Genomic DNA, 27,326 nt, shown 5'->3' with positions numbered 1-27,326 from the left:
CGTTAGCTCCCCCTAGTGGTGACGGGAGGCAGACCTACTTATTTAACAACAGGTCATAGAGAGGACCTGTTTCCTTTTTTGCACATGAAATCCAAGGACATGCTGTATTAGATGGTATTCACCTTTACATTTCACCTTGAAATCAAAAAGGACTACAAAAATAAGCACGTCAATGAAAAACGGGGAGAAGGGGAAAAAACGGTCACATTCGCTTTGGCTTTCATTGAAATTCATGTGCAAATTGTGAATGAGAATAAACCATTGTCTGAGCTAGCTTTGACTATGGATGCCTGTTGATAGTTAACTATACTGGTAAAAATCCCACTAAAAACGCGTACCGTAAAGAATGGGACAACGTCTTTATTGATACACGCATTTACCTTATGTTCACTGTGCTACCACTATAGGTCCCTTTACACACGATTTGACGATTTAGCAGATTTGTGGGAAGGAAGCGTTCCTTCTCGACAATCTGCTGATCGCTAGCTTAAGAAACCAGTGCATTTACATGCACCGAGCTCCTCCAGAGTATGGGGAGGAGCGATCACTAATGAAATCACTCTTCTCCATAGACTCGTTGTTTCCCGGCAGCAGATCGTGTTTACACAGCACGTTCTGCCACTGGGAAGCGATGATCTTTTCTGCTGCACAAAAGATACAATTACCTGATGAATTAGCTTTTTGCTCGTTTATCAGCTAATCAACAATGCTTTTACGCCACCAGATCATTGCTAACCAGCGTTATTAGTAACGCTGGCTAGCCATGATCTGTTCAATTGTTGCCCCGTGTAAAGGACCATTATGTTGAATGAGGGCAGACGGAGGAGCAGGAGTGTGATAACTCAGAAAATAAATTAATAAATAATTCAACGAATTCAGTTCCCCTTTGTATGTCAGGGCAGGTCTGCCAGAACATACGTACCATATATTACACTACTGGCAGATTCCAAGGATTACATCCGAGTCTGCAGAGATAATTTTTATTTGCATGGTTACAGATATGTATGCTTTAGCCTTCCATTGACGCTATTAAATGCACATACAAGTCTTATTCTATCACTTAGAATTTAGCAAAAGAAAAAAAAAGCCTTACTTAAATCTTGCCTCCACAGTATTTGCAGCTGACCGGTACTGTTCAGTGGTGACTTTATAAAACTGAGCACTCTGCAAACAAAACAGATGAGAAGGATTAGTTCACATTTCTGTCTCAAAATGGAAAAAGGGGGCGGTAGAGAGAGGGGATGTGGATGGAAGAGGGAAAGACTAATTGCCTACTTGAATCAGTGCAGATTCTGCTGTAATCTCAGGTCTTCGTAAAAGTGCCCATAATGCACAAAAACAAACAAAATAAATTTCACTATCCATGGTATAGCATGAGAAAACCCCCTCAGAATAAAAAAAAACAATATACAAAAAGAGAGGCTTATTAAAACTGCACATTTTCTAGAATAGCCTAAAAATCAAACACCATGTCAGTAAATTGAAAATGTGTGTACCAAAAATCACAGTGCAGAGAGGGGCACCTGCAGGTAAAACAGAAAATTACATCTACACCCTGTGGCACTACTCATGCTACTGATGAAAATGCTAAAACACAATAACCACCTTTAGGAACTGAAAGAGTAAGCAGGATGTTCTTACCCACCAGGCGTTCTAGTAGTTCAGTCTAGGGTTGTAGCGGGTATCAAATTAGCGATACCAAATTTATACTTTTGTACCGGTATCGATTCGATACCGGGATTTGACATTAACCGATACTAGGCTAACCGATACTAGGCTGCGCCTATAGTCGGCGGCAAAATCACATAGCCGGCACCCGAACTCTATGACAGGGCGCTGCGATCCGCGGCAATTAACCCCTCAGTGGTTAACTGCCGCAGATCGAAGAGCCCTGTCAGAGGTTGGGTGTCGGCTATGTGATTCTGCCGCCGGCACCTGCCTCCTGTATTTGTATTAAAAGGTTACTTATCTTCATTGGTGGCGCATTGGGCCCCCCCTTCCCCCAGTACTAAAAACATTGGTGGCGCAGTGCGTCTCCCCCCCCCCCCCAACTTCCACAGTATTATAATCATTGGTAGCAGTGGCCACAGGGTCCCCTCCCCTCCTCCTCATTGGTGGCAGTGGCAGCTTCTGATCGGAGCCCCAGCAGTGTAATCCTAGGGCTCCGATCGGTTACCATGGCAGCCAGGACGCTACTGAAGCCCTGGCTGCCATGGTAATTTCCCTGCTGCTGTGTGTACTATGCACAGGGCAGCAGGGAGAGTGTGAGATTCTATTCACCCTGATCTATAAGGGTGAATAGGACAAGGGAAGAAAATATCCCAGTAAGTTTAAATCACCCCCTTTACCAATTTTACATATAAAACTATATAAATCAATAAATAAACATATTACATATCGCCACACCCCAAAAAAAAGTGTGAACTATTAAAATATAAAAAAAATATATCTCTCCTATGCGGTGAACGCCGTAACAGAAATAAAATAAAAACCGCACGATTCGCCATTTTTTTTGTCACCTTGTCCCCCTAAAAAATAGGATCGGACTGTTCGATCATGGGCCGGACGCTCCATAAAATGCAGAATGCACGCTGCTTTTTGAGGTTTAAATTTTTTCGCATGGTATTGAGTATCGCAATACTTTTTTATGGTATTGAAATCTAATAAAAATTTTGGCATCGCAAGAACCCTAGTTCAGTCTCTCTGAATGTATTACCTGGCGGCACAATGTCAGCTCTTTAGGGGATGGATAGATAGGGACATGACAGGTCAAATATTAAAACATGTATTGGGGGTAAGGAGTTATTGTGGATATTGGAGGGATCAGGAACACCCTTTGTAGATAATCGCTCACATTTGGTGTGCCTGATGAGGAAGGTTTGGGAGCAGGTCAAGCAGTTGAGGGGTGCAGTTGGAGTCACGGAACTTACACCTTTATGGAACAATCGCAATGTACCTGAATTTTTACATCTCAGAGGATTTATCAAACAATGGCAGTATAGTGGAGTGACCAAATTTGGAGATATAATGGAGAAATGGGTACTCAAAACATTTATTAAACTACAGGAGGAGTACTGTATACCCAAAAACTGCTTTTACTAGTTTTTACAAATAAGGCATGCATTTAATGAGATGTGTAAAAATGACAATATCAAGGTACATAAAGATGCGTCTTTACGTTTAATAGTGGAGAAAGGGGATAAAAAAGGGGTCATTTCAATGATATATCAAATGTTACTAGATAAATATCTGGAAGCGTTTCCCCTGTCCAGAATGAAGGGCTGGGAGAAAGATATAGGGGAAATATCTCAGGAACAGTGGGAAGCTATATTAGAAGCCATACCGACAGTATCATTGAGCGAAGGTGGGAAGTTGTCTCAACTTTTCATCGTACACAGAGTCTACAAAACTCCGGTCTTTTTACACCGCATTGGCATCAGAGCGGATGCAAAGTGTCCACGATGCCAAGCAGAATCGGCGGATTTAGTGCATATGTTGTGGCAATGTTCACAATTAGATGGCTTCTGGTCGGATGTGTTGGCAATGATTCAAAATATCGTTTCACTGCAGATACCTCGGGAACCAAAAGTATGTATCTTGGGATATGTGTCAGATATTAGGAAAGAGGAGACAGATAGGATTGTAGCTAGCAGACTATTATATGTGGCAAGCAGGGTGGATAAAAATCAATGATTTAAAAAAAAAAAAAAGGAATTTTTTTATTTAAATCGGATTTTCTAATATAAAATGCTTTTTGAGGAAAATATATTACCAGCCAAAGGTTATTTCATTATGAAATAAAGATAACTTTTTTAATTAATTATGTAGAATAAAGGCTGTATAGGTTTAATTTTTTGGTAAATTCCATTAATCCATTCACAATGTCATGCTCTTCCAGAGGTTTTTGTAAGATTACTGGGTAGTTTTTATGCCTACAAGATATTATCACAGATTCTTGGTTTAATTTTGGAGTTCTCAAAACTGAATTTATAACATGAAAAGATCTTAATCCTAACTTCTACAAACCTATAAATACAGAATCAACCCCTTCAGTGCTAAGTTTAAAGTTCAGTGAATAGAATATAAACAATATTTTTCTGATTGTTTGGAGTGGAATAGATCTGCACAAGAAGAAAGTGAAACTAAGTGTAAGGAGGAAACGGCAAGCAGACAAGGAGTACTACAAAATGAAAGTGAAACTTTCTGAGCACAGTACTGCACAGCCACAGACAGACAAGTTTTTGGATCTTTTTGTGTGTATGACCTGAGGTTTATCACATTCTTTCCTTGGAGGAAAAAAACTATAATGGCAGCAGGCCGTAAAAGAGACTCAGTTTGGCAATATTTTAATGAAGTTCCTTTACCTATCGGTAAGGCAGGCATGCGTGCAAAATGCAAACACTGCAACAAAGAAATGCAAGGCCTGGTGGCCCGAATGAGGCAACCTCATGAGATGCGCTGTGATGAAGATGACCAAAGAAACACATTTTTCTCCTTCCTAAGTACAACAGAAAAATTGTCCAAATATGAATCTTTATGTAAAAAAAAACTATGATTTAAATCAAGCCTTACTGACTAGTGATTTAAATCATGATTTAAATCGTGATTTAAAATCGGTTTGATTTAAATCAAATCCACCCTGGGGGCAAGGAAGTTGATCGCCCTACATTGGATTCAGTCATGCCCTCCAGTCATTGAAGAATTTAGTAGGAAAGTAAACACGATGTCAGTTTATGAGAAAATAATGTTTAAGAAGAGAGGATGCCCACAAAATATGAAAAATTGTGGGGGTCGCTGGAGGTTTAGTACCGAATAAAAATCAGAGAAGTCCATAAAGTGCTGAAGTGGGAGTTGGGGGGGGTATGTTGCGGTAGTATTATAATTTATATAGATACCTGTTGTATCATACTCACCAGTGGAATTGACTTTGTATATCAAACTATGGGATACAATATGCTTGTATTTGTAATACTGTTTTATCAACGTACACTTTCACAATAACAATAAAAATGATCTGATTTATAAAAAAAAAAAAACGGGTGACCTCTTCTTGACATCATCTGCTTGCAATGTAAATACGTGGCGGTCCAATGTTCAAAATTTCTGATGGATGCAGAGTCGGTACTGTATGGTAAGATGACATCCGTGTGCATTCCGTATTTTTCGGAACGGAACAGCTGGCCCTTCATTGAACAGTACTATCCTTGTCTGTAATGCGAACAATAATAGGACATGTTCTGTTTTTTTGCGGAACGGAAATATGGACATACGGAAACGGAATGCACACGGAGTAACTTCAGTTTTATTGCTGAACCATTGAAGTGAATGGTTCCGCATACGGTCCGCAAAAAAATAAAAATAAAAAAAGGAACGGACAGAAAGAAAATACATTTGTGTGCATGAGCCCCAACCTCAACCTCAGCAGCTACACAGTCGCCCTGATCAGTGTAATTAATGAGACAGAAACATTGCACGTCAGAAGATGCTGGGGGTAACATTGGGAATGGGACCATAACAAGGGTGAGGTTCCAAAAGGGTTGCCCTTGTCAGGGTATTTGCTCTGTGATAAGGCATTTAGGGTTTAATAGCCCCTATACTCTTCATCCCGTAGGGTAAGTTAGGGCTAACAATCTGTCTAAGGCTACTTTCACACAAGCGTTAATATTTTTCGGTATTGAGATCAGTCATAGGGTCTCTATACCGGAAAAAATTGCTTCCGTTTTGTCCCCATTCATTGTCAATGGGGACAAAACGTAACTGAACAGAATGGAATGCTCCAAAATGCATTACGTTCCGTACTCATACCAGAGAGAAAACCGCAGCATGCTGCTGTTTGCTTTCCGTCCTGAGATGCGGAGCAAGACGGATCAGTCATAACCCATAATGCAAGTCAATGGGGACGGATCAGTTTTCTCTGACACAATATAAAACGGATCAGTCTCCCATTGACTTTTAGTGGAGTTCATGACGGATCTGTTTTGGATAAGTTAAAGATAATACAACCGGATCCGTTCATAACGGATGCAGATGGTTATATTTTCTGTAACAAAAGTTTTTTTTTTTTTTTTTGCTGAACCCTGCCGGATCCAGCAAAAACACTAGTATGAAAGTAGTCTTACCACACACGCGTCTCGGCTCTGCATCCATCTTAGATTTTTACCATTGGACCGCCATGGGTTTATATTAAAAGTATGCGATGTCAAGAACAGATGCACCCACCGGGCATAGACATTACATTCAAACAGATTGAACTAGTAGAACGCCTGGTGGGTAAGAACATCCTGCTTACTCCTAAAAGGTAGTTATTAGGTTTTGGTATTTTCATCAGTGGCATGAGTAGCGCCGCAGGGTGTAGACGATATTTTGTGTTTTACCCGCAGGTGCTCCTCACTGCACTGTGATTTTAGTACAGACACATTTTCAATTTACCTACATGGTGTATGTTTGATTTGTAGGCTATATTAGAAAAAGTTTTAATACTCCTAGTTTTTGGGATATTGTGGTAAAAGTACCCATACACAGTCATCTTCTAATAAAGTTGATCAAAAAGGATGAATTCAGCAAACATGAAAAACGCTACAAATTAAACTGGCCATACACATTAGCTAAATTTCTGCTGGCAGGACTGGCCAAACATCTAATGTATATGGGGCCTCCCAACTCTTCTCTGACAGCTGATGTAGGGGAGCTAAGGATGGGTATTGGAATTTCAATAGCTTGATCCTTTTTTGCTTGGGAAGATAAGCAGCTGTCATAGTTGGCTGGCAGTAGCCTTCCCCCAATCCTGAATCGAAAGAGCATGCATATAGATGTATCCTTTAAAAAGCATAGGTAAGCCTGCACAACCCTATTAAACCTGGTAGGGTTGATCATGCTGATGAAAACAATAACTCACTGTGGCCTTATTACAGACAAAACAGCATTTTTATTAATATGCAAAAAACCTAACTGGAGAACAGAGGGTCGGGCCAGAGCCCTCGGAGCACCGGTACGCTACACTCGCTTCATACTGTGCTTTAGAATAGGGCTTGAAAAATCTCAGGAGCCAGTGCGCCTAAAAACTGTCAACGGGCACCACATTTTTTCTTCTATTGTTTTTTTTATTAAGGTTCTTGTAGCTTGGGGTGCATTGAACAGGTTAAAGTCACATAGATACTATACTAATTTTAGGATTCTGAACTGTTTTCTCACCACTGGGGTTCCCAGTCACATCTTTGTATACATGACAGTCATAGTCATGTAGATTGTAAGCCCTCACGGGCAGGGTCCTTTCTCCTTCTGTACCAGTTTTTATTATTATAAATAATAGTAATAATAATAATACCAACATTTTACGAGTAGAGCTGGCAAACACCTCTGACTGCCTGCTGTGGTACGGTCACAATGGATGATACTACAGCTTTTTGTACGTTGACGCATACCAGCAGGGCAGAACTTTTCCTAAAGCTGGTACACTTGCAAAGGGCAGCCTGAAGCAAAAAAAAACTTCTGTTTGAGATGGTGAATGGACATATATCAGCAGACCCTTCTATTAATTTACTTTAATTTAATTTAGCTTTCCTCAAAATGACATCTCTGAAAAAGGTGAATTCATTATTTCTTTTTAATAACCATTTTCATAAAGTTTAAGCTCGATGCCAATATTTAGTCAGGATTCAATTTTAAATTTATAAAACATAGTATGAACCTTCACTCGTTTGTTCCTCTCTTCCACCCACCCCCCTTCCTCACTATTAGGGTCCATTCACACGTCCTGTTTTTTTTCATCCTGAAAAACGGTCCGTTTTTTGCGGATCCGTTGTTCCTGAAAATGTTTCCGTATGTCATCCGTTTTTTGCGGATCCGCAAAAAACGGAAACATGTATACATTTCAATAATCAAATAAAGTTGTTTGGATTTCTTTGAAAAAAAAATTGAAAAAAAAAAAAAAAAAAAAAAAAAAAAAATTTGTTATGTGTTTCCAGGAACGGAATCCGCAAAAAACAGATGACATACGGAATGACATCCGAATGTCATCCGTTTTTTGCGGATCCATTGACTTTGTATTGTACCAGGATCCGATTTTTCAGGACAAGAATAGGACATGTTTTATATTTAAACGGACATGCGGAACGGAACAACGGAAACGGACAGCACACATTGTGCTGTCCGATTTTTTCCAGGACCCATTGAAAATGAATGGGTCCAGATCTGGTCCTGATCTGTTCCTGAAAAAACGGAACAGATCAGGAAAGAAAAAACGGACGTGTGAATGGACCCTTAATTGTAGGTTATCAAAAAGAGGGACAAATGGAAGACAGTAACATTGCCGGATGATGCACTGCAGGATCAGACTACACAGGGTCTATTTGTAGCCTGTGGTCATGGAGACACTTCTGTTTGTATATGGGTTAAATACACCAAAAAAGGTAGACACCCACAAAGATACATTGGAGGAGAAAAAAATTGTTAAAAAATAAATACATAGCCTTTACCTCTGTAATATTAAACCATAAAAGTTATCTTTAGGCTACATTCACACGTCAGTATTTTTCTATAATCCGAATTTCGGTCCGTTTTTTGCGGATCCGTTGTTCCTGAAAATGTTTCCGTATGTCATCCGTTTTTTGCGGATTCGCAAAAAACGGAAACATGTATGCATTCAATAATCAAATAAAGTTGTTTGGATTTCTTTGAAAAAAAAATGAAAAATAAAAATAAAAAAAAATTTGCTATGTGTTTCCAGGAACGGATTCCGCAAAAAAACGGAAGACATACGAAATGACATCCGAATGTCTTCTGTTTTTTGCGGATCCATTGACTTTGTATTGTACCAGGATCCGAATTTTGCGGAAAAGAATAGGACATGTTTTATATTTAAACGGACATGCGGAACGGAACAACGGAAACGGACAACACACATTGTGCTGTCCGATTTTTTCCAGGACCCATTGAAAATGAATGGGTCCAGATCTGGTCCTGATCTGTTTCGCAAAAAACGGAACAGATCAGGAAAGAAAAAACGGATGTGTGAATGGACCCTAAAAGTGCAATTAAAAGTGAAAATCTAAATAGTCTAAATACACTAATTATTTTTTGTCTAGAAGATAAACACACTGAATTTAAGCTTTTTGAAATCCAAGTTTCATAAGCCATGTATTTCATGCTCATCAAGGAAGCAATCAACTACCGGAAAGGTCGTTATTCAGATAATCACAAATTAGCACACCACCGGTAGTGAGAAGCAAGTCCAAATTAAATGGTTTTTGGGTTAAATCCTATTATTTTTATTACCAAAAAGGTACCAAAACCACAATTTCCAAAATGTAAAAATAAGGCTGTTGGCAAAAACGTAGGCACCTGTAACGGTGGTTGTTCACAACACCATAGAACTTCACCTATAGCAGTCACCTTTCCCATGTACTAACAGTCACTCTTGGTACTCAGATACTCCCCAGGACTTACAGCAGGGCTAAACTGCACAACTACTGAAACAACCAGAAATATATATGCAACATTTATCAACACTGGCAGAAAACAAGCTACTGAAATAAGCTCAGGACCTGAATGATGATAGCCACAGACGCAGACACAAGTTCTGCAATGGAGCACATGTGATATGGTAATGACACACAGGAAAGAGAGTGGACGAATGACAGGGTACTGAAATAAAAGATACTCTGAACTGACCCCGGTCTGAAATACAAACCAGCAGGACAGACAAACTTCAATGCTGACAACAATGGATGGACACAGGTCCCAGGAAACACTGAAAAAACACAACATAGTGAAGATACTGAACTTTTAAAAAAGTGCACAGGGCATAGGCTATCCCTGGCAACCAGAGTAGCAAAAGTCCTGGACACATAAAGGCTAAGCAATCAGCAACAACCAGGCCAAGCTACATGATAACCTATCCCAAACACAGATGCAAGACAGTGAATGGGAGCTAACTGCAGTAAGCTGGCACGGCCACTACACTTTGAATGAAACAAGAAGCACTGCTCCATTCAAAGCCCTAGTTTCACCTCCGGAGGTTATAAGAAACAGCTGATCGGGGTACAGGGTGTCAGACACTCACCAATGGCATATTAATGACCTATCTTTAGATTCTGTCAGAAGCCTGGAACAACCCTTTAATGTAAAGAGGGGCCAGGAAGCAGAGACCAGCAAGTACCCAGTAAGTTCTGGAATAGGATCAGCAGATGATTGATGAGGCAAGTATCCATCTTTTAATGAAATTCCTACATAAAAACACACAAAATATTGGCCGCACAAAATCAATAAATAAATTATATAAGCCCTTTTTCCCACTGGAAATAGAAACAATCAGGGGTAAACATAAAACACATCAATCCCTTTGTCAATTACAGAAGGATTAGGTACATCAAACAGCTAAAATATTTATTTTGCAGCAGTATTTAATATTAAAAGATTATAGCATTATTCACATGCCTTGATTGAGCCAGCAATAACTGCAATCCTGAAGTTTAGCTATCCAATTACCCATCGTCAATTGCACATATACTGCCTATATGTAACATTTTTCTAGTGACTTATGCAAGCATAATACATTGACATATTATACATTTCTTACATACATAAAAAAAATTTTTTTATTATTCTGTATGTACACTTACTGTCAAAATAATTAACACAATGTAACCAGATAAAAATGTCAGATTGCTGCAAAACAGAAGGCGTAAAAGTGCTTCCACAACTGTCCTATAAAAAGGCTCTCAGAGGCTACTTTAGACAGTGTGCCTTTTGTTGCTAGACATGGCTCTAAGGCCTTATGCACACGGACATGCCCATAATTTCACCTAGGCAGCTCCCCTGATGTTAGCATCAGAGCATTTCATGCTCCAATGCGCACCCTTGCCCTGCGCTGGATCGCACAGTACAAAGGCTCTTTTATTTACAATAACACACTTCCCGGCGGAGGCTTCCGCCCAGCAGTGTGTTCAGTGACGTCACCGGCTCTGATGGGAGGGCTTCAGCTCTGCCCTAGCAGTTTTACGGGCTACTGCAGTGCTAAAGCCCGCCCACCAGTGCCGGTGACGTCATCAGGCTCACTGCTGGGCGGAAGCCTTCGTCTGGCAGCCCTTAGGACAGCCCGGTTTGTCACTGGAAATCCAGAAAATGCCTCTGCCCTGCACGATTCAGCGCAGGGCAAAGGAGAACTGCTCAGATGCTCAAGTCAGGGGGGCTGCCTGGGTGAAAATGGGGATATGTCCGGGTTCAGCTCTGAACCCGGACAACCCCTTTAAAGACAAAGGTTATCCCATGAAATTGATTAATAAGTCTAAAAAAAGAATCCTCACAGAAAACCAGAAAGATAGTCTTAAAAGCAAAAGTAGAAAACATGATAACTCCAAACATTCACAATTTAGCCTCATAACACAGTATTATATAAAACACACGGAAATAAGGAAAATTGTAATGAAACATTGGATTGTCCTACAGAAAGACCCCATTAGGGTGCATTCACACGTCAGTATTTTTACCTTTCCAGATAAACGTTCCTGTTTTTTGCGGATCCGAAAATCTGGATGACATGAGGATGCTTTTAGCATGTCTTCCAGATTTTCGACGGATCCATTGACTAGAATGGGATGACGGAACGCAAAATCGGACAAATAGTAGGACAGGGTATATTTTTTTTCCAGGATTCGAATAACGGAACCCACGGAACGGAACGGAATCACGGAATCGGAGAGCACCATGAGTGCTGTCCGATTATTTGCTGATTCCATTGAAAATGAATGGATCCACATAACGTTCCGTTTTTAATCGGAACGGATGCGGAACAGCAAAACGGACATGTGAATGGACCCTTACAGGACAAAACATCCCGAAATTCCCTATTCTTACTTTCCGTAAGGCTCAAACCCTCAAAAACATGTTAGTTCCGTCTTGCCCTAAATTTAAAAACGATTTTAACAGTCAGGTGTCCCCCTTCAAGAAAAAGAGTCAAAGTAGAATATGTTCTTTTAGGTGTGGTGTAAGGAGGTATAAATGCTGTGACATTATCACTAATGGCGCAAAAGAAGTGAAATTACCGACATTGAAAGATCCGATTTTATTGAAACATGACTTGAATTGTAACACTTCAAATGTCATTTATTTATTACAATGCCCTTGTAACTTGTTTTGTCAGCCGCACAACCCAAACCCTTCGTGAGCGCATGAACATAGCTCTAATATCAGACGAAAAATAAGCACCCATAGTGTATCCTGCCATTTTGCAACACATCACGAGGGTGATTCCACTGCACTCAAAGTAACCCCCCTAGAATAGATCCCCCAATCTTACCAGACCTTTTGTAGAAAGGAAATGTTCTGGATATACCAACTAAATACCCTGACACCATTTAGATTAAATTAATCAATATATATACACACACACACACACACAGGCGTATATATATATATCGGCGTATAAGACGACTTTCTAACACTATAAATTATTTTCAAAAGTCAGGGGTCGTCTTATACGCCGGGTATAAAGGTATAAACTCAGATCCGATGGTATATTCTAACCCCCCAGGCGTTCACATGCTGACGGGGACGCTTGCCTGGGGGTTAGAATATACCATCGTATCTGAGTTTTCACGGGGACGCTTGCCTGTCCCTCCCCCCCTCTGCCCCCTGTGCTGCCGCGCCCCGAATCCTGGATCCCAGCGCCGCCCCTCTCTTAATTTATTCATTGTAGGGCTGCTACAGCTTCACAGCTCAGCAGTACAATATCTAAAGACTATTCCTTAACCGGCAGTAACTTGAACTTTAAATTAGTGCTGTGATCTTTATTACCTTACAATGAAGCTCCGGTAACAGGCAGCGTGGTCGGCGGCGTAACGTCACTCACTCATCTGACGCGTCCACTTTATGAATGGAGCAGGCGCGTCACGTGAGTGACGTTACGCCGCCGCCCTGCCTGCTACTGGAGCTTCATTGTAAGGTAATAAAGATCATAGCTCTGATTTAAAATGTAAGTTACTGTCGGTTAAGGAATAATCTTTAGATATTATACTGCTGTGAGCGGCGGGGCTGGTGGGGGACACTTATGGGGGAGATCTGTGGATGACACATATAGCATAAGATACTATATAGTGTCATCCACAGATCCCCCTCCCTATAACAGTGCCATCCACAGATCCCATCCATAACAATGCCATCCACAGATCCCCCATGGCAACGGACCCACCATCTTTTCCCAGCCCTTAGTAGTTCCTATGTCGGAAAATGGTAATGTGAAAAGAAAAAGATAGGTTACCATGGCAGCCAGGACGCTACTGAAGCCCTGGCTGCCATGGTCAGCTCACTGGACTGGAGAAGATAGTCTTGGAGACAAGGAGGGCTGGACAGGCAGGGGTAGTCTTAGGCTACTTTCACACTAGCGTTCGGAGCGGGTCCGCCTGATGTTTCATCAGACGGATCCGCTCATATTAATGCAGACGTTTGCATCCGTTCAGAACGGATCCGTCTGCATTATAACTTAGAAAAATTTCTAAGTGTGAAAGTAGCCTGAGCGGATCCGTTCAGACTTTACATTGAAAGTCAATGAGGGAAGGAACCGCTTGAAGATTGAGCCATATGGTGTCATCTTCAAGCGGATCCGTCCCCATTGACTTCCATTATAAGTCGGAACGGATCCGCTCGCCTCCGCACGGCCAGGCGGACACCCGAACGCTGCTTGCAGCGTTCAGGTGTCCGCTCACTGAGGGGAGCGGAGGCTGAGCGCTGGCAGGCGGATGCATTCTCAGTGGATAAGCCTCCACTGAGAATGCATTAGGGCCAGGCGGCTGCGTTCAGGGTCGCTTGTGAGCCCCTTCAAACGGAGCTCACGAGTGGACACCTGAACGCAGGTGTGAAAGGAGCCTTATACGGCGAGTATAGACCAAACCCTATATTTTAAATAGAAAAGTTGGGGGGTCGCCTTATGCACCGGAAAATACGGTATATATATAATATTTTTATTTTTTTGTGGGCCAGTCCAAACCTGATTATCTGCATGTATATGGTAACTAAGAGAGAAGTAAAGTTCGGTGCTTAAAATGTATTCACCTGCCCTTATTATGCTGCTAACCAAAGCAGGTTATTGCAGGCACTTAGTTCCCACAGATTACTGTGAGGTCTTCTATAAAGTAATTAGACGCCAATGGTCTGTCATAATCACATGTTCTTCCTTGATTACAGTGCATTTTCTGGATTAAAACATATTTTATAGCTAAAATGTTTTCATTGAGGTATTTATTGTTTAGTTTTTACATTTATTCCAGATCTTTATTAATAATATATATTTTTACTTTTTTTTTTCCTCCCAATGATCTATTTTCCAGCCAACTCCTTAATGATCCATTTATCCACTTAGGCTACTTTCACACTAGTGTTTTTCTTTTCCGGTGTTGAGTTCCGTCACAGGGGCTCTATACCGGAAAATAACTGATCAGTTTTATTCTAATGCATTCCGAATAGCGAGCAATCCGTTCAGGATGCATCAGTTCAGTCACTCTTACGTTTTTTTGGCCAGAGAAAATACTGCAGCATGCTGCCGTTTTCTCTCCGGCCAAAATGCCTGAACACTTGCCGGAATGCCGGATTCGAAATTCATTTCCACTGAAATGTATTAATGCTGGATCCGGTACTAAGTGTTCTGGAAAACCGGATCCGGTTTCCTGATGCGCGCATGCGCAGACCTTTAAAAATGAGAAAAAAATAAAAATAAATACCGGATCCAGTTTCACAAATGCATCCGTTTGCGTCCGGAACTGCCTGCCGGAATCCTCTGCAGCAAGTGTGAAAGTACCCTTACTCGTCTATAGATATCAACTTATATTCAAATGATGAACTGATCTAGTGATTAATTGATTTATTCATTCACTTACTTATTATCATACGAATACAGTAGTTACTGATGTCTTTATTGTATACCTATTTGTTTTTTTGATTGCTATTTATTTCTACTATATACCATTTTATGGAGATGTTGACATTTTTATCGCATACCATTCATTGACATTATATTTTTGGTGCTTCCCCTACATACCTGTATTTTTAGGAAACTTTAATTTTGATAAACAAATAGCATAGAAGATCGCGCTGCTTTCAAACACCACCACCTTTCTCAGCAATGGGTTACAATGGAAATCACCAGATTTAACACAATAGTATCCCTCCTATGGTCGACACTCCTGTAGATAATTAAACAGGTGCAGCCATAGTGAAGTACTGACTACCACCATATATTCAAAGGGTTTATTGTACTTACAAGCGCAAACTTGTTAAAAGCATAAAAGTTACAGACGTGCCATGCAGAGAAATCACCCCAACCCGGGTTTCGCTTACGCGCTTCTTCAGGAGCGATCCTGAAGAAGAGCGTAATCGAAACCCGGGTCGGGCTATTTCTGTGCAGACTTTTATGCTTTTAACAAGTTTACGCATTAAGCCACATATTATTCTGAATAAAAAGATTGACGAGAAGCCGGTGAGAAGTGTGCTGCCATCAATCTTCGTCATACTACATGCGATCCTGGCCAGGGGGGTTTAAAGTCTCAGGTGTATTGAGTTTATCCTGTAAAGCGAAATGAGTGCATACCTAATATTTTTATTATTTTTTTTACGGATTTATATTGGATCTCTATTACACTGAGCTGGAATACATTATATGTCAATTGAGTGAGGTCTTCACTTTTTAGTTTCATCCAATTGGTACTGGGGACATTTGCTCAATCTACTTTACTCATTCCAATTATTACTCTCTATCCATCTATTTGTACCCATCTACTGAGGGCCACTTACTCTTTTTTCCATCTATCCAATAATAGAAATATTGAAAGTGAAAATCAACACCTTCTGTCTTCCAAGAAAGCCAAGTATATTTATTCCCCTAAAAAATTTACAGGGAGTGGCGCTTTATCCTTGCACTTTTGTGGCCTTTTTTCCAGATAGTCAAATATTATACATCTGGTGTAGTGTCTAATCACTGCACCACCGTTATTTGTCTATTTCCATTTTTCTCTATAATCAGGTGTTTGGTCTCACCAACACTCTACTAAAGCTGCCTTCCTTCTATATTGCACACACTACATACAATAATACAGTCGTGGTCAAAAGTTTTGAGAATTACATAAATATTGGAAATTGGAAAAGTTTTTATAATAGCAATTTGCATATACTCCAGAATGTTATGAAGAGTGATTAGATGAATTGCATAGTCCTTCTTTGCCATGAAAATGATGATTACACTTACCGGTAATCGGATTTTCCTGACCCCACGACAGCACCACTGAGAGATGGCTCCTCCTCCATGGACAGGAAACCTGTAGCATAAAAAGGTGGAGCCACTCTCCCACCTCAGTGGGTTTACAGAGCATGAGAGGCACTCCCCTTTTGATTAATACCATACATATATACACTTTTTTTTTGCATCACCACGTGAATTTTTTCACCCACCACCACCACCTTAGGGAGGGAATTAGACGGGTGCTGTCGTGGGGTCAGGAAAATCCGATTACCGGTAAGTGTAATCATCATTTTTCCCCTCCCCCACGACAGCACCACTGAGAGAGATTACATAGAATTCAAGGGAGGGTGACCACTTCTAACACCTTAGTACCAAAAAGGAGGTCAGAAACAGAGTCGTGTTGAAGCCTATAGTGCTTATAGAAGGTAGAAGGAGAAGCCCATGTGGCTGCCCTGCAGATCTGGTCAATAGAGACATTAGACCTTTCTGCCCAGGAGGTAGACATTGCCCTGGTAGAGTGAGCCTTCAGGGACAGTGGCGGAGAAAGACCAGAACACGAGTAGGCTAGGGAAATAAGTTCTCGTATCCACCTAGCAATAGTACTCTTGGAGGCCGTATTACCTTTTCGAGCCCCAGCGTATAATACAAACAAGGAAGAGGTCTTCCTCCAATCTTTTGATTTCTCCAGATAATGGATCAGGCATCTTTTCACATCCAGTAAGTGCCATCTATCTTCTTCCTCATTTTTAGGGTCTGAAAAAAAGACTGGCAAGACAATCTCCTGCAACCTGTTAGTCTTGGAAGGTACCTTGGGAATGAACTTTGGATCTGGCCTAAGAACCACTCTATCCTCACGTATGGACATAAATGGGGAGTTGATGGACAGTGCCTGAAGCTCGCTAACTCTACGGGCTGACGTTAATGCTATTAGCATGACTAACTTTAAAGTAAGATTTTTAATAGAACTTTCCATCATAGGCTCAAAGGGGGGACTGGTCAAGGCTTTTAAGACTAAGTTCAAATCCCAGGGGGGAAACCTAGGACCCCTGACAGGCGCAACCCTATCAACTGCCTTAAAGAACCTGACTATCCAGGGATCCATAGCCAGACTTCTACCACATAGGCCCGAGAGGGCCGAAACCTGCACCTTCAAAGTGCTCTTGGCCAAACCTAATGACAGACCTCTTTGTAGAAATTCTAAGACCTGTTTTGTGGAAACCTTCTCAGGCCAAACATCAGTGTCCCGACCTGAAAAGGAAAGAAATCTTTTCCATATCCTTGCATAAATGGTATTTGTTACCCTCTTCCTACTACTAAGAATGGTGGAGGTCAAGGCCTCAGAGAAGCCTTTCTTAATCAGGTGCACCCTCTCAATCTCCATGCCGTAAGGTGCAGGGACCTTACCTCTGGATGTATCACTGGGCCCTGCCTCAGGAGATCCGGAATGTCGGGAAGAACCCATGGCTCCGCTATTGACATGGATCTGAGTAGAGAGAACCAGGCTCTCCTTGGCCAAAAGGGGGCGATGACTATTAGGTTCGACCTCTCTTCCCTTATCTTCCTGAGAACTCTGGGTAGGAGCTGAAGGGGGGGGGGGGGGGGAAGCATATCCCAGATGGAATCTCCAATCCAGGAGGAAGGCATCTATCCCATAAGGGGATTCGTAGGGACTGAGGGAGCAAAACCTTTCTACCTGTCTGTTCTCCCTGGTAGCAAATAGATCTATATCTGGTACTCCCCATAGATCCACAATCTTTGCAAATATGGCTGGATTCAGGGACCACTCCCCCTGCTTTAAACGATGACAGCTCAGGAAGTCGGCCTGGACATTCTCTACCCCCCTTATATGTAGGGCAGATATATGGGTTAGTTCCTCCTGAAATTCTGAGAATATCATCCCTGTCTCCCTCATCAAAGATAGGGATATGGTACCTCCCTGGCGGTTCAGATACGAAACTACTGTTCTTTTGTCTGACATTACTCTGACATGTTGGTGCTGGAGTCCTGGCCGAGCTGCTCGTAAAGCCAACAACACCGCCGTTAATTCCTTCCTGTTGGACGAGAACTGTCTCTGTAACGGGGACCAGATTCCCTGCCTCACTTGACCCTGGAAATGAGCCCCCCATCCCCAAGGGCTGGCATCCGTAGTGATCACCACTGGATTGGGGTAACTCCATGGAATACCCTGGTCTAAATTCCGTAACTCCAGCCACCAATTGAGGGAGATCAGAGTCCTCTGGCTGAGACATATCTGGGAGTCTAACGTTATCTCCTTTCGTTTTGTCCAATTCAATATTTCCCATTGCAATATCCTTGAATGAAACTGGGCCCAACGGACTGCTGGAATACAGGCTGTCATTAATCCTAACAAAGACATTGCTTTCCGGACTGACATTTCTGGGTTCTGCCGAGCCCTCCCGGCTTCGTTCTGGATCTTCTCTATCTTCTCTGCTGGAAGAAAAGTCCTTTGCTGCAGAGAATCTAACCGAAGTCCCAGAAATATCTGACTTGTGCTGGGTTCCAACCTGGATTTTTTGGAATTGATCATCCATCCCAGCTGTTCCAGGATCCGAATCATTGTCCGTATTGACTTCTGACATGTCTCCCATGATTCTGCAATGATCAAGAAGTCGTCCAGGTAAGGGAGGAATAAAACATCCTCCTTTCGAATGAAGGACGCTACTTCCGCCATCACCTTGGTAAAGGTTCTCGGGGCCGTACATAGGCCAAAGGGCATGGCCTGGAACTGAAGGTGTCTGATACTGGTACCCTCCGTAACCGCCACTCTCAGGAACTTCTGAAAAAAGGGATGCATCGGGATATGAAGATATGCATCCTTTAGATCTACTACCGCCATAAAACAACCCCGGAAAACTAAATGAATCGCTGATTTTATGGTCTCCATCTTGAACTTTTTTATCTTTAGGTATCTGTTCAAATGTTTCAAATTTATAATTGTTCGGAAGGAACCGTCTGTTTTTTTGACCAAGAACAGCGTGGAGTAGAAACCCACTCCCTGCTCTGCACTTGGTACCGGGGCTAACACCCTTTTCTCCATTAGTAGATCTACCTCTTTTGATAACTGTCTGGACTCTTTTGCTACCACAAACCTCTGTGGACAATGACCCTGAAACTGCAACTTTAAGCCCTCTGTAACAATGTCGTACACCCACCTTCCTGCGACTTCTCTCCAGGCAGAGGGAAAGAACCTTAGTCTTCCCCCTACCTGTAACCTGGCGTCACTTTTTGGAAGATTTATCTTTCTGAGAGGAAGAGGAACCTCCAAACATAAAGCCTCTACCTCCGGAGCCCTTTGGCCTGGGAAACTGATCTCTATCTCCCGGCTGTCTTCTTCCCTGAGATCTAGGGGCGTTCTGAAAGGGACGTCTATAAGGCCTGAACTGCGAAAAGGAAGACTCCTGAGGCATTGTCTTCTTCCTATCAGCCGCCTTCTCTAGAAGAGCATCTAACTCAGGACCGAATAAAAACTGTCCCTGACAGGGAAGGCTACATAAGCGTTGTTTAGAGGCTATATCGCCCCCTCTCCAGTTCTTAAGCCAGAGGGCCCTACGGGCGGAATTAGAGGTGGAAGCTGACCTGGCTGCTAGACGAACTGCCTCTACCGAGGCGTCTGATAGGAAGTCCACAGCTTTCTGTAGGGTCGGAAGTGAATTCAATATCTGGTCTCTAGGGCATTTATCCCTTAACTGACCTTCTAACCTCTCCAGCCATAATGCTAGGGACCTAGCAGTAACGGTTGCTGCAATGTTGGGCCTAAAGGAGGCAGTGGATGCTTCCCAGGTATTCCTCAGGCAAGAATCTATCTTCTTATCCAGCGGATCCTTCAAAAAACCCATGTCGTCAAACGGCAATGAAGATCTTCTGGATACTTTTGAAATGGCTACGTCCAACTTTGGCGCTTTATCCCACGAAGTAGAAGCTTCTTCCTCGAACTGGTATTTTCTTTTAAAATTTTTACTAATAAAGGCCTTCTTATCAGGTTTTTTCCACTCTTTTTCTATCAGTGCGGATACGCTCTTAAGCAAGGGGAAACATCTTCTCTTTTTTTCCCGTAATCCTTCAAAGACTACATCTGCAACCGACCTATCTTCTTTGGCGTCTTCCAGCTCTAATGTCGCTCTAATTGTTTTTAACAATTTTTCAGTATCAGATACTGGGAACAGGAATTTCTTCTCCTGCTCCTCCTCCGCGAATGATGAATCTTCCGATCTGTCATCCCCCTCATTTTCGCTAACCGACTCTGGCTCTGAGTCTGTTTTATCTACCGGCTTTGACTTTTTCGCTGTCTTAAGGGATTCCTTAACCTCTGTTTTAATGAGATTCTTAATGTCCCGCATCAGATTGGGGGATTCCTCCGCCAAGGTTCTTTCAATACAGTCCTGACATAACTTCTTATTATAGGACGTTGACAAAGGGCATCTACACAGAGCACACTCTTTGTTTTTTCTCTTAGATGCGGCTTTTTTAGCTGCCATCTATAACCAACAAGGGGACACAGATCAGTGATTTAACAAAACTCATTGTCTTACCCCATCCAGAGTCCGTCTTATACCGGCTGCTTCTCTGGTTCCGTTTCCTCAGGTCTCTTTTCCTCCTCCATACTTATCCTGGAGGTATAGAGAATACTGAAATCAATATGCTGCAGGGAACAGCACCTCTCCTCCGAGAGTTCCGCATGTTCCCTGGGAGCGCCTTTAAGATGCCGCCAACCTCTCAGTCTGCTGCAGGCAACAAACAACTGGCAGAAGCTCTGGTAATCAGGTGAGAGCACAGCTATCCCTTCCACTCCTCCTCCGTCCTGCTGTGTTCCGATCTGCTGGAACGCATGGGTACTTACATATCCGGCCTGGAACCGGAAGTCGTCAGTGGAACGCACGTCAAAGCTGACGTCACTCCTGCGACTTCCGGTTTGGCGCTCCGACACGCTCCACTGCCCGGCCTTCGCCCGCAGTCCCCGCTGGGTGCGCATCCAGGGAAAACAGCCCTTTGGCTAGTTCCCTCTCGCCGCCTGTCTTGCGGCAGCACTTGGGCCTCTCCTTTGAGGGACCGGTGCCCTCAGCCCCAGGATCAGCAGCCGGCCCGGACCAACTCCCGTCCCTCAGTGAACCACCGGTAAGGGCTGGCGTGACCCATGGCTCTCTAGGCTCTCCTAGGATTTCCAAGCCATGGGTCCCTGAAAAGAAAACACTACAAGTCTCCTGCTCCAGGGACAGGAAACCTCACTGAGGTGGGAGAGTGGCTCCACCTTTTTATGCTACAGGTTTCCTGTCCATGGAGGAGGAGCCATCTCTCAGTGGTGCTGTCGTGGGGGAGGGGAAAAATTAACTTAATCCCAAAAAAACCTTTCCACTGCATTTCATTGCTGTCATTAAAGGACCTGCTGAGATCATTTCAGTAATCGTCTTGTTAACTCAGGTGAGAATGTTGACAAGCACAAGGCTGGAGATCATTATGTCAGGCTGATTGGGTTAAAATGGCAGACTTGACCTGTTAAAAGGAGGGTGATGCTTGAAATCATTGTTCTTCCATTGTTAACCATGGCGACTTGCAAAGAAACGTGTGCAGCCATCATTGTGTTGAATAAAAATGGCTTCACAGGCAAGGATATTGTGGCTACTAAGATTGCACCTCAATCAACAATATATAGGATCATCAAGAACTTCAAGGAAAGAGGTTCAATTCTTGTTAAGAAGGCTTCAGGGCATCCAAGAAAATCCAGCAAGCCTCAGGATCGTCTCCTAAAGAGGATTCAGCTGCGGGATCGGAGTGCCACCAGTGCAGAGCTTGCTCAGGAATGGCAGCAGGCAGGTGTGAGCGCATCTGCATGCACAGTGAGGCGAAGACTTTTGGAAGATGGCCTGGTGTCAAGAAGCCACTTCTCTCCAAAAAAAAACATCAGGGACAGATTGATCTTCTGCAGAAAATATGGTGAATGGACTGCTGAGGACTGGGGCAAAGTCATATTCTCCGATGAAGCCTCTTTCCGATTGTTTGGGGCATCAGGAAAAAGGCTTGTCCGGAGAAGAAAAGGTGAGCGCTACCGTCAGTCCTGTGTCATGCCAACAGTAAAGCATCCTGAGACCATTCATGTGTGGAGTTGCTTCTCATCCAAGGGAGTGGGCTCACTCACAATTTTGCCCAAAAACACAGCCATGAATAAAGAATGGTAAGAAAACACCCTCCAACAGCAACTTCTTCCAACAATCCAACAACAGTTTGGTGAAGAACAATGCATTTTCCAGCACGATGGAGCACCATGCCATAAGGCAAAAGTGATAACTATGTGGCTTGGGGACCAAAACGTTGACATTTTGGGTCCATGGCCTGGAAACTCCCCAGATCTTAATCCCATTGAGAACTTGTGGTCAATCCTCAAGAGGCGGGTGGACAAACAAAAACCCACTAATTCTGACAAACTCCAAGAAGTGATTATGAAAGAATGGGTTGCTATCAGTCAGGAATTGGCCCAGAAGTTGATTGAGAGCATGCCCAGTCGAATTGCAGAGGCCCTGAAAAAGAAGGGCCAACACTGCAAATACTGACTCTTTGCATAAATGTCATGTAATTGTCGATAAAAGCCTTTCAAACGTATGAAGTGCGTGTAATTATATTTCACTACATCACAGAAACAACTGAAACTAAGATCTAAAAGCAGTTTAGCAGCAAACTTTGTGAAAACTAATATTTCTGTCATTCTCAAAACTTTTGGCCACGACTGTACATTGTTTTCTTAACTATTTGACGACCTAGATCTCAGCCACTGTTGGCGTCAACGGTTCTTAATTTTTTCAAGGGATCTGCCATCCCTGGAGACTTTATTAACCTCCTCCTTTTTTTTTTTTATTCCTCAACTGCTCCCACGACATGTGTAGCAGCCAGGATAGCAGAGTAGAGGTGAAAGAAATGAATGTCATCGCTGCGCGAGTTGCAAAAAATCCAGCACTGCTGGATTGGCTTATAATATGTTAAGCAAATTAAAAATGAATAGCACATGTAAAAAACATTTAGAAGAAGGTGAAAGCTCACAAATAAAAGGAAAACTGCAAGATACTTTCTACATGGGAAGTGTAATATTCTTGGTTGCAAATCACCCGGTCAGTTGACAGGTGGAGATATGGCATCTTAAAATTGGCAGGAAATTTTCTAATCTCAAAGAGTCAAGACGGCAACCTCCTCATCAAACTGTCACATTCGGAGAAGTGGAGAAGCAAGCAGATAGATGGAATATCAAACTGCAAATATTTCGGTGATGTCCACAAGACTCGAGATACAAAGAATCACACTCAAGGTTGCAACAAAACATAGCACAAATATATATATACACACACACACACACATTATATATATATATACATACACACACACACACACACACACACACACACACACCATATATACACACTGTACAGTTCTTCAGTTACAACTCAAAGAAAATAGACATGGCATTTATTTGACTGGACACAAAGACAGAAAATCCAAAAGGTGCTTCTAGTGCATGTCAGCTCTGTACAGAAAAAAGGATGCCATATTTTTAATAAAGACCAATTTAAAAAAATATTTTTAGCTCAAAATGAGTACAGTGCAGTAATAAAAACAATGTACTCACAGGTGCATATATAGCCTTTAAATTCCACAGCACACAGTCAAATCCACTCTCTATTACTTCAGATTTCTTTTGCTTTCTGCCTTTTTCTTTAGTAAAAAATACATAATTTTACAGGCATTTCCTTCCATGCTCATAATTTTTTGGCTGCAGGAGGAAATGATAGATTATGGTTAGGTAGGCTACACTGTAAACCCTACACCACATGTGTTCATGTAAGTGATCCTATGTTTCACGGTTTATTAGTGCGTCTTCCAGAACTCACTACTAGTAGTGTTGAGCGAACTTGTGTTTTAAGTTCTGCATCTAAAAGTTCGGGTTATCGAAGAATCGCGTTATGGATTCTAAATTCCGTTATGGTTCGTGGTAGCGGAATCCATAACGCGATTCTTTGATAACCCGAACTTTAGAGGCCGAACTTAAAACACAAGTTCGCTCAACACTACTAGTAGTGAGTTCTGGAAGACGCACTAATAAACCGTGAAACATAGGATCACTTACATGAACACATGTGGTGTAGGGTTTACAGTGTAGCCTACCTAACCATAATCTATCATTTCCTCCTGCAGCCAAAAAATTATGAGCATGGAAGGAAATGCCTGTAAAATTATGTATTTTTTACTAAAGAAAAAGGCAGAAAGCAAAAGAAATCTGGAGTAATAGAGAGTGGATTTGACTGTGTGCTGTGGAATTTAAAGGCTATATATGCACCTGTGAGTACATTGTTTTTATTACTGCACTGTACTCATTTTGAGCTAAAAATATTTTTTTAAATTGGTCTTTATTAAAAATATGGCATCCTTTTTTCTGTACAGAGCTGACATGCACTAGAAGCACCTTTTGGATTTTCTGTCTTTTCCATCACACCAGGGGCAGACAGAGTCCTTGTCTCTGCTCTATGACCTCCTAAACACTCATTACAGCTCAGTTCTTATCTTACTGATAAGGATGTTTCTTAAAGGGGTTGTCTCATCTCAGACAATGGGGGCCTATATGCAGATTATGTCACACGCCATGTGACTTCTTCCCCGCTGGTGTGGGCGGGGAAGGGCCGGCAGGGCTGTCTCATTTATCATTTTCCACTCCTGGTAAAGGCATAGAAAATGTTCTATATGTAAGACAGCAAGTAAGCTGGCTTACATTTAGAATTGGTGCTGGATACAGCCAATTCATAACTCCGGCGGATCTACCTCCAGCACAGGGGCATATTATGACTGGTCATCTTAATAAATATGCCCTTTAATCTTTTCTAATGTGCAGCAAAGCCATGGCAGAAAATGTTATTCTGGAGACGTTAGTCTGTAACTTTAAGGAAACTAGGAAAGAAACCAGTTAGTAAAAAGGATCTGTCAGCACTACTGTCTGTTTCTAGAAGCACTTTCTTTCCCCGTGAATAAAGCTAAAGCACCTTTACTTAGAACTCTGCATTGTCTTGTTCCTCTGTTATTCCACCTCTCTTCACAGTCTGGCACTAGAAAAACTGTCACAATGTGTAGTGATCCGGTGTTGGTGTGTGTACAGACATTCGCAGAGTTTGTCGGGGGACACACCAACTGGTAACACAGAGTTGTCAATTTATTTATACATTTTAGGAGGAATAGCAAAATGCAGAGATCCATGAAATTATGCCTCAGAACTGTACTTTTGTGAAGAATAATGTCACACTCCCTGTGTGCCATGTCGGTTGCCGCAGATCACATCTCTCTCAGTATCTCCTGGTTTGCTATGCAAATATATCTCTGGCTTTCTGGGTCATTCAACTCTAGAGTTCGGTGAGGCTGTCTGTGCTTCCCAACCACACCCAGCTACTGCAACCAAGGCATGTTCTGGGGCTATGCAACACTATGCTACATCCTATGATGATGTCATCTAGATCTGTTATTTATTGACCACTCCCCCATTCCTCCAGTGCATGAGCAATAGGTTCCAACAAGCGCACTGTGAAATGATTTCTCCTGCTGTGTTCCTTAGTATAGAGTTGACTTGTCCTAGCTTTGTACTCATGTCTGCCATACCTTCTGCCCGATTATTGTGTTGCAAGAACAATGCCTGCTCTGAGCAACCACGTTTCTATTTTCCGATTTGGTGCTGTGAACTGGTGTTCAATCCAACCCTAACTGAGACTCCTCAAATGCTGCAACTTAGGGATTCACTGAGGAAAATTCTATACCTATGGACGTTAAGGGTGAAAAATGCATAATCCTTTAGATTGTACTCCCTGGTTTTGCCAAAAGACAAATCCATAGCAACCAGGAGGATCTATCTTTTCCCTTATGTCAAGTACAAGTATTTACTAAAATAGAAATACAGGAGAGCTGACTGGTCTTCTTTAACCTGTAGAATCCCAGCACCGAACATGTAAGAGGGCTGCAAGACGTGATTTAAGTCCCAGAGCCATACATGTGCAGCGCTCTGATAGAGAGGGTTCAGGAGCTGCGCCTCCTCGATCAGCAGTATGGGTCCGGCTATTCCCGACAGCCGAGCCCATAATTTATATGCCAGAATTGGTGCATACACCAAAAGCGGCGTATTAACCCCTAGTAAGCCACGGTCAGCACTGACCATGGCATACACAGGGTTTGCGGAGGGTACGGTCCTTGCGCTGCGGTGACCCGATGCCTTAGGGTGCCTTCACATTGGGCAGATAATTCTGCGACTGAAAATCTGTTCCATTCATTTAAATCGGGCAGTAAAAAATAAAATAAAAATTCCCATAATAAACACAAAGGGTAAAAAAAAAAATATATATTTAAAAAAAGAAAAAACAGTCATATTGGGTATCACTGCATCCATTAAGCTCGGCTCTATACAAATAAAACATGATCCAACCAGTCAGGTGAATGCCGTGTAAAAAAAAGGTCTGACATTTTTTTGGTCACCTTGCCACACTGTGGCTTACAGTCTTGCTTTGTTCACATTGCATTAGTTGTCCTGCTATGCGGTTGTGTGGAAGCTTGGCTGTGAGCTGGATTTCATCACCTTCAGACCTTGTTCACACCAAAAAGAGGTAGCGTAGTGGTAGGACCCCTTGCCATGCTGAGTGACCGTGACGTGGTGCATGATGGGCTCCGCTATCTTCCTGACAGGAATATGTTGGCAAAAGTCTCAGCTGTTAATATCTACTTGTATGACTAGCTAGTATAGTCAGTGATATATCCGTTTGGTGCAATGTTTTTGTGATATTTAAGTTCTAAGTAGCCTGATTACTTACAAGATGGTCAGAGAAAGCCTGATGTTACCAGTTTACTACTGTAAATTTGTTATCCCTATATTATTGGCCATTTATGAAGGAGTCGAGAGTGTGATAAAATGCAGGAGTCAGAGCTTAGGCTTACCGACTCCACAGCCCTGATACTAAAAAGGGCCTTTCATAGAACACTTGTTGAATAGCTATTATCCATACCTGTATGTCACAATTAATTGTAACCGAATAAATGTCCATTTCATAAAAACTAAGGATTAACAAACACGTCATTT

General features: G+C 42.2%; 1 protein-coding gene across 1 annotated transcript in view; it reads right to left on the bottom strand.

Annotated features, from left to right (window-relative positions):
- CHCHD3 (coiled-coil-helix-coiled-coil-helix domain containing 3) overlaps nucleotides 1–27,326 on the bottom strand; it is a 126,113-nt gene that overhangs the window by 24,407 nt on the left and 74,380 nt on the right. Inside the window, exon 6 of the mRNA XM_044279995.1 lies at nucleotides 1,094–1,164. Coding sequence (XP_044135930.1) covers nucleotides 1,094–1,164 — 71 coding nt within the window. The remainder of the gene's footprint in view (nucleotides 1–1,093; nucleotides 1,165–27,326) is intronic.

This window comes from Bufo gargarizans, chromosome 2 (assembly GCF_014858855.1).
Source record: "Bufo gargarizans isolate SCDJY-AF-19 chromosome 2, ASM1485885v1, whole genome shotgun sequence".
NCBI lineage: Eukaryota > Metazoa > Chordata > Amphibia > Anura > Bufonidae > Bufo > Bufo gargarizans.
This window is presented reverse-complemented; position numbering and strand designations above follow the sequence as displayed.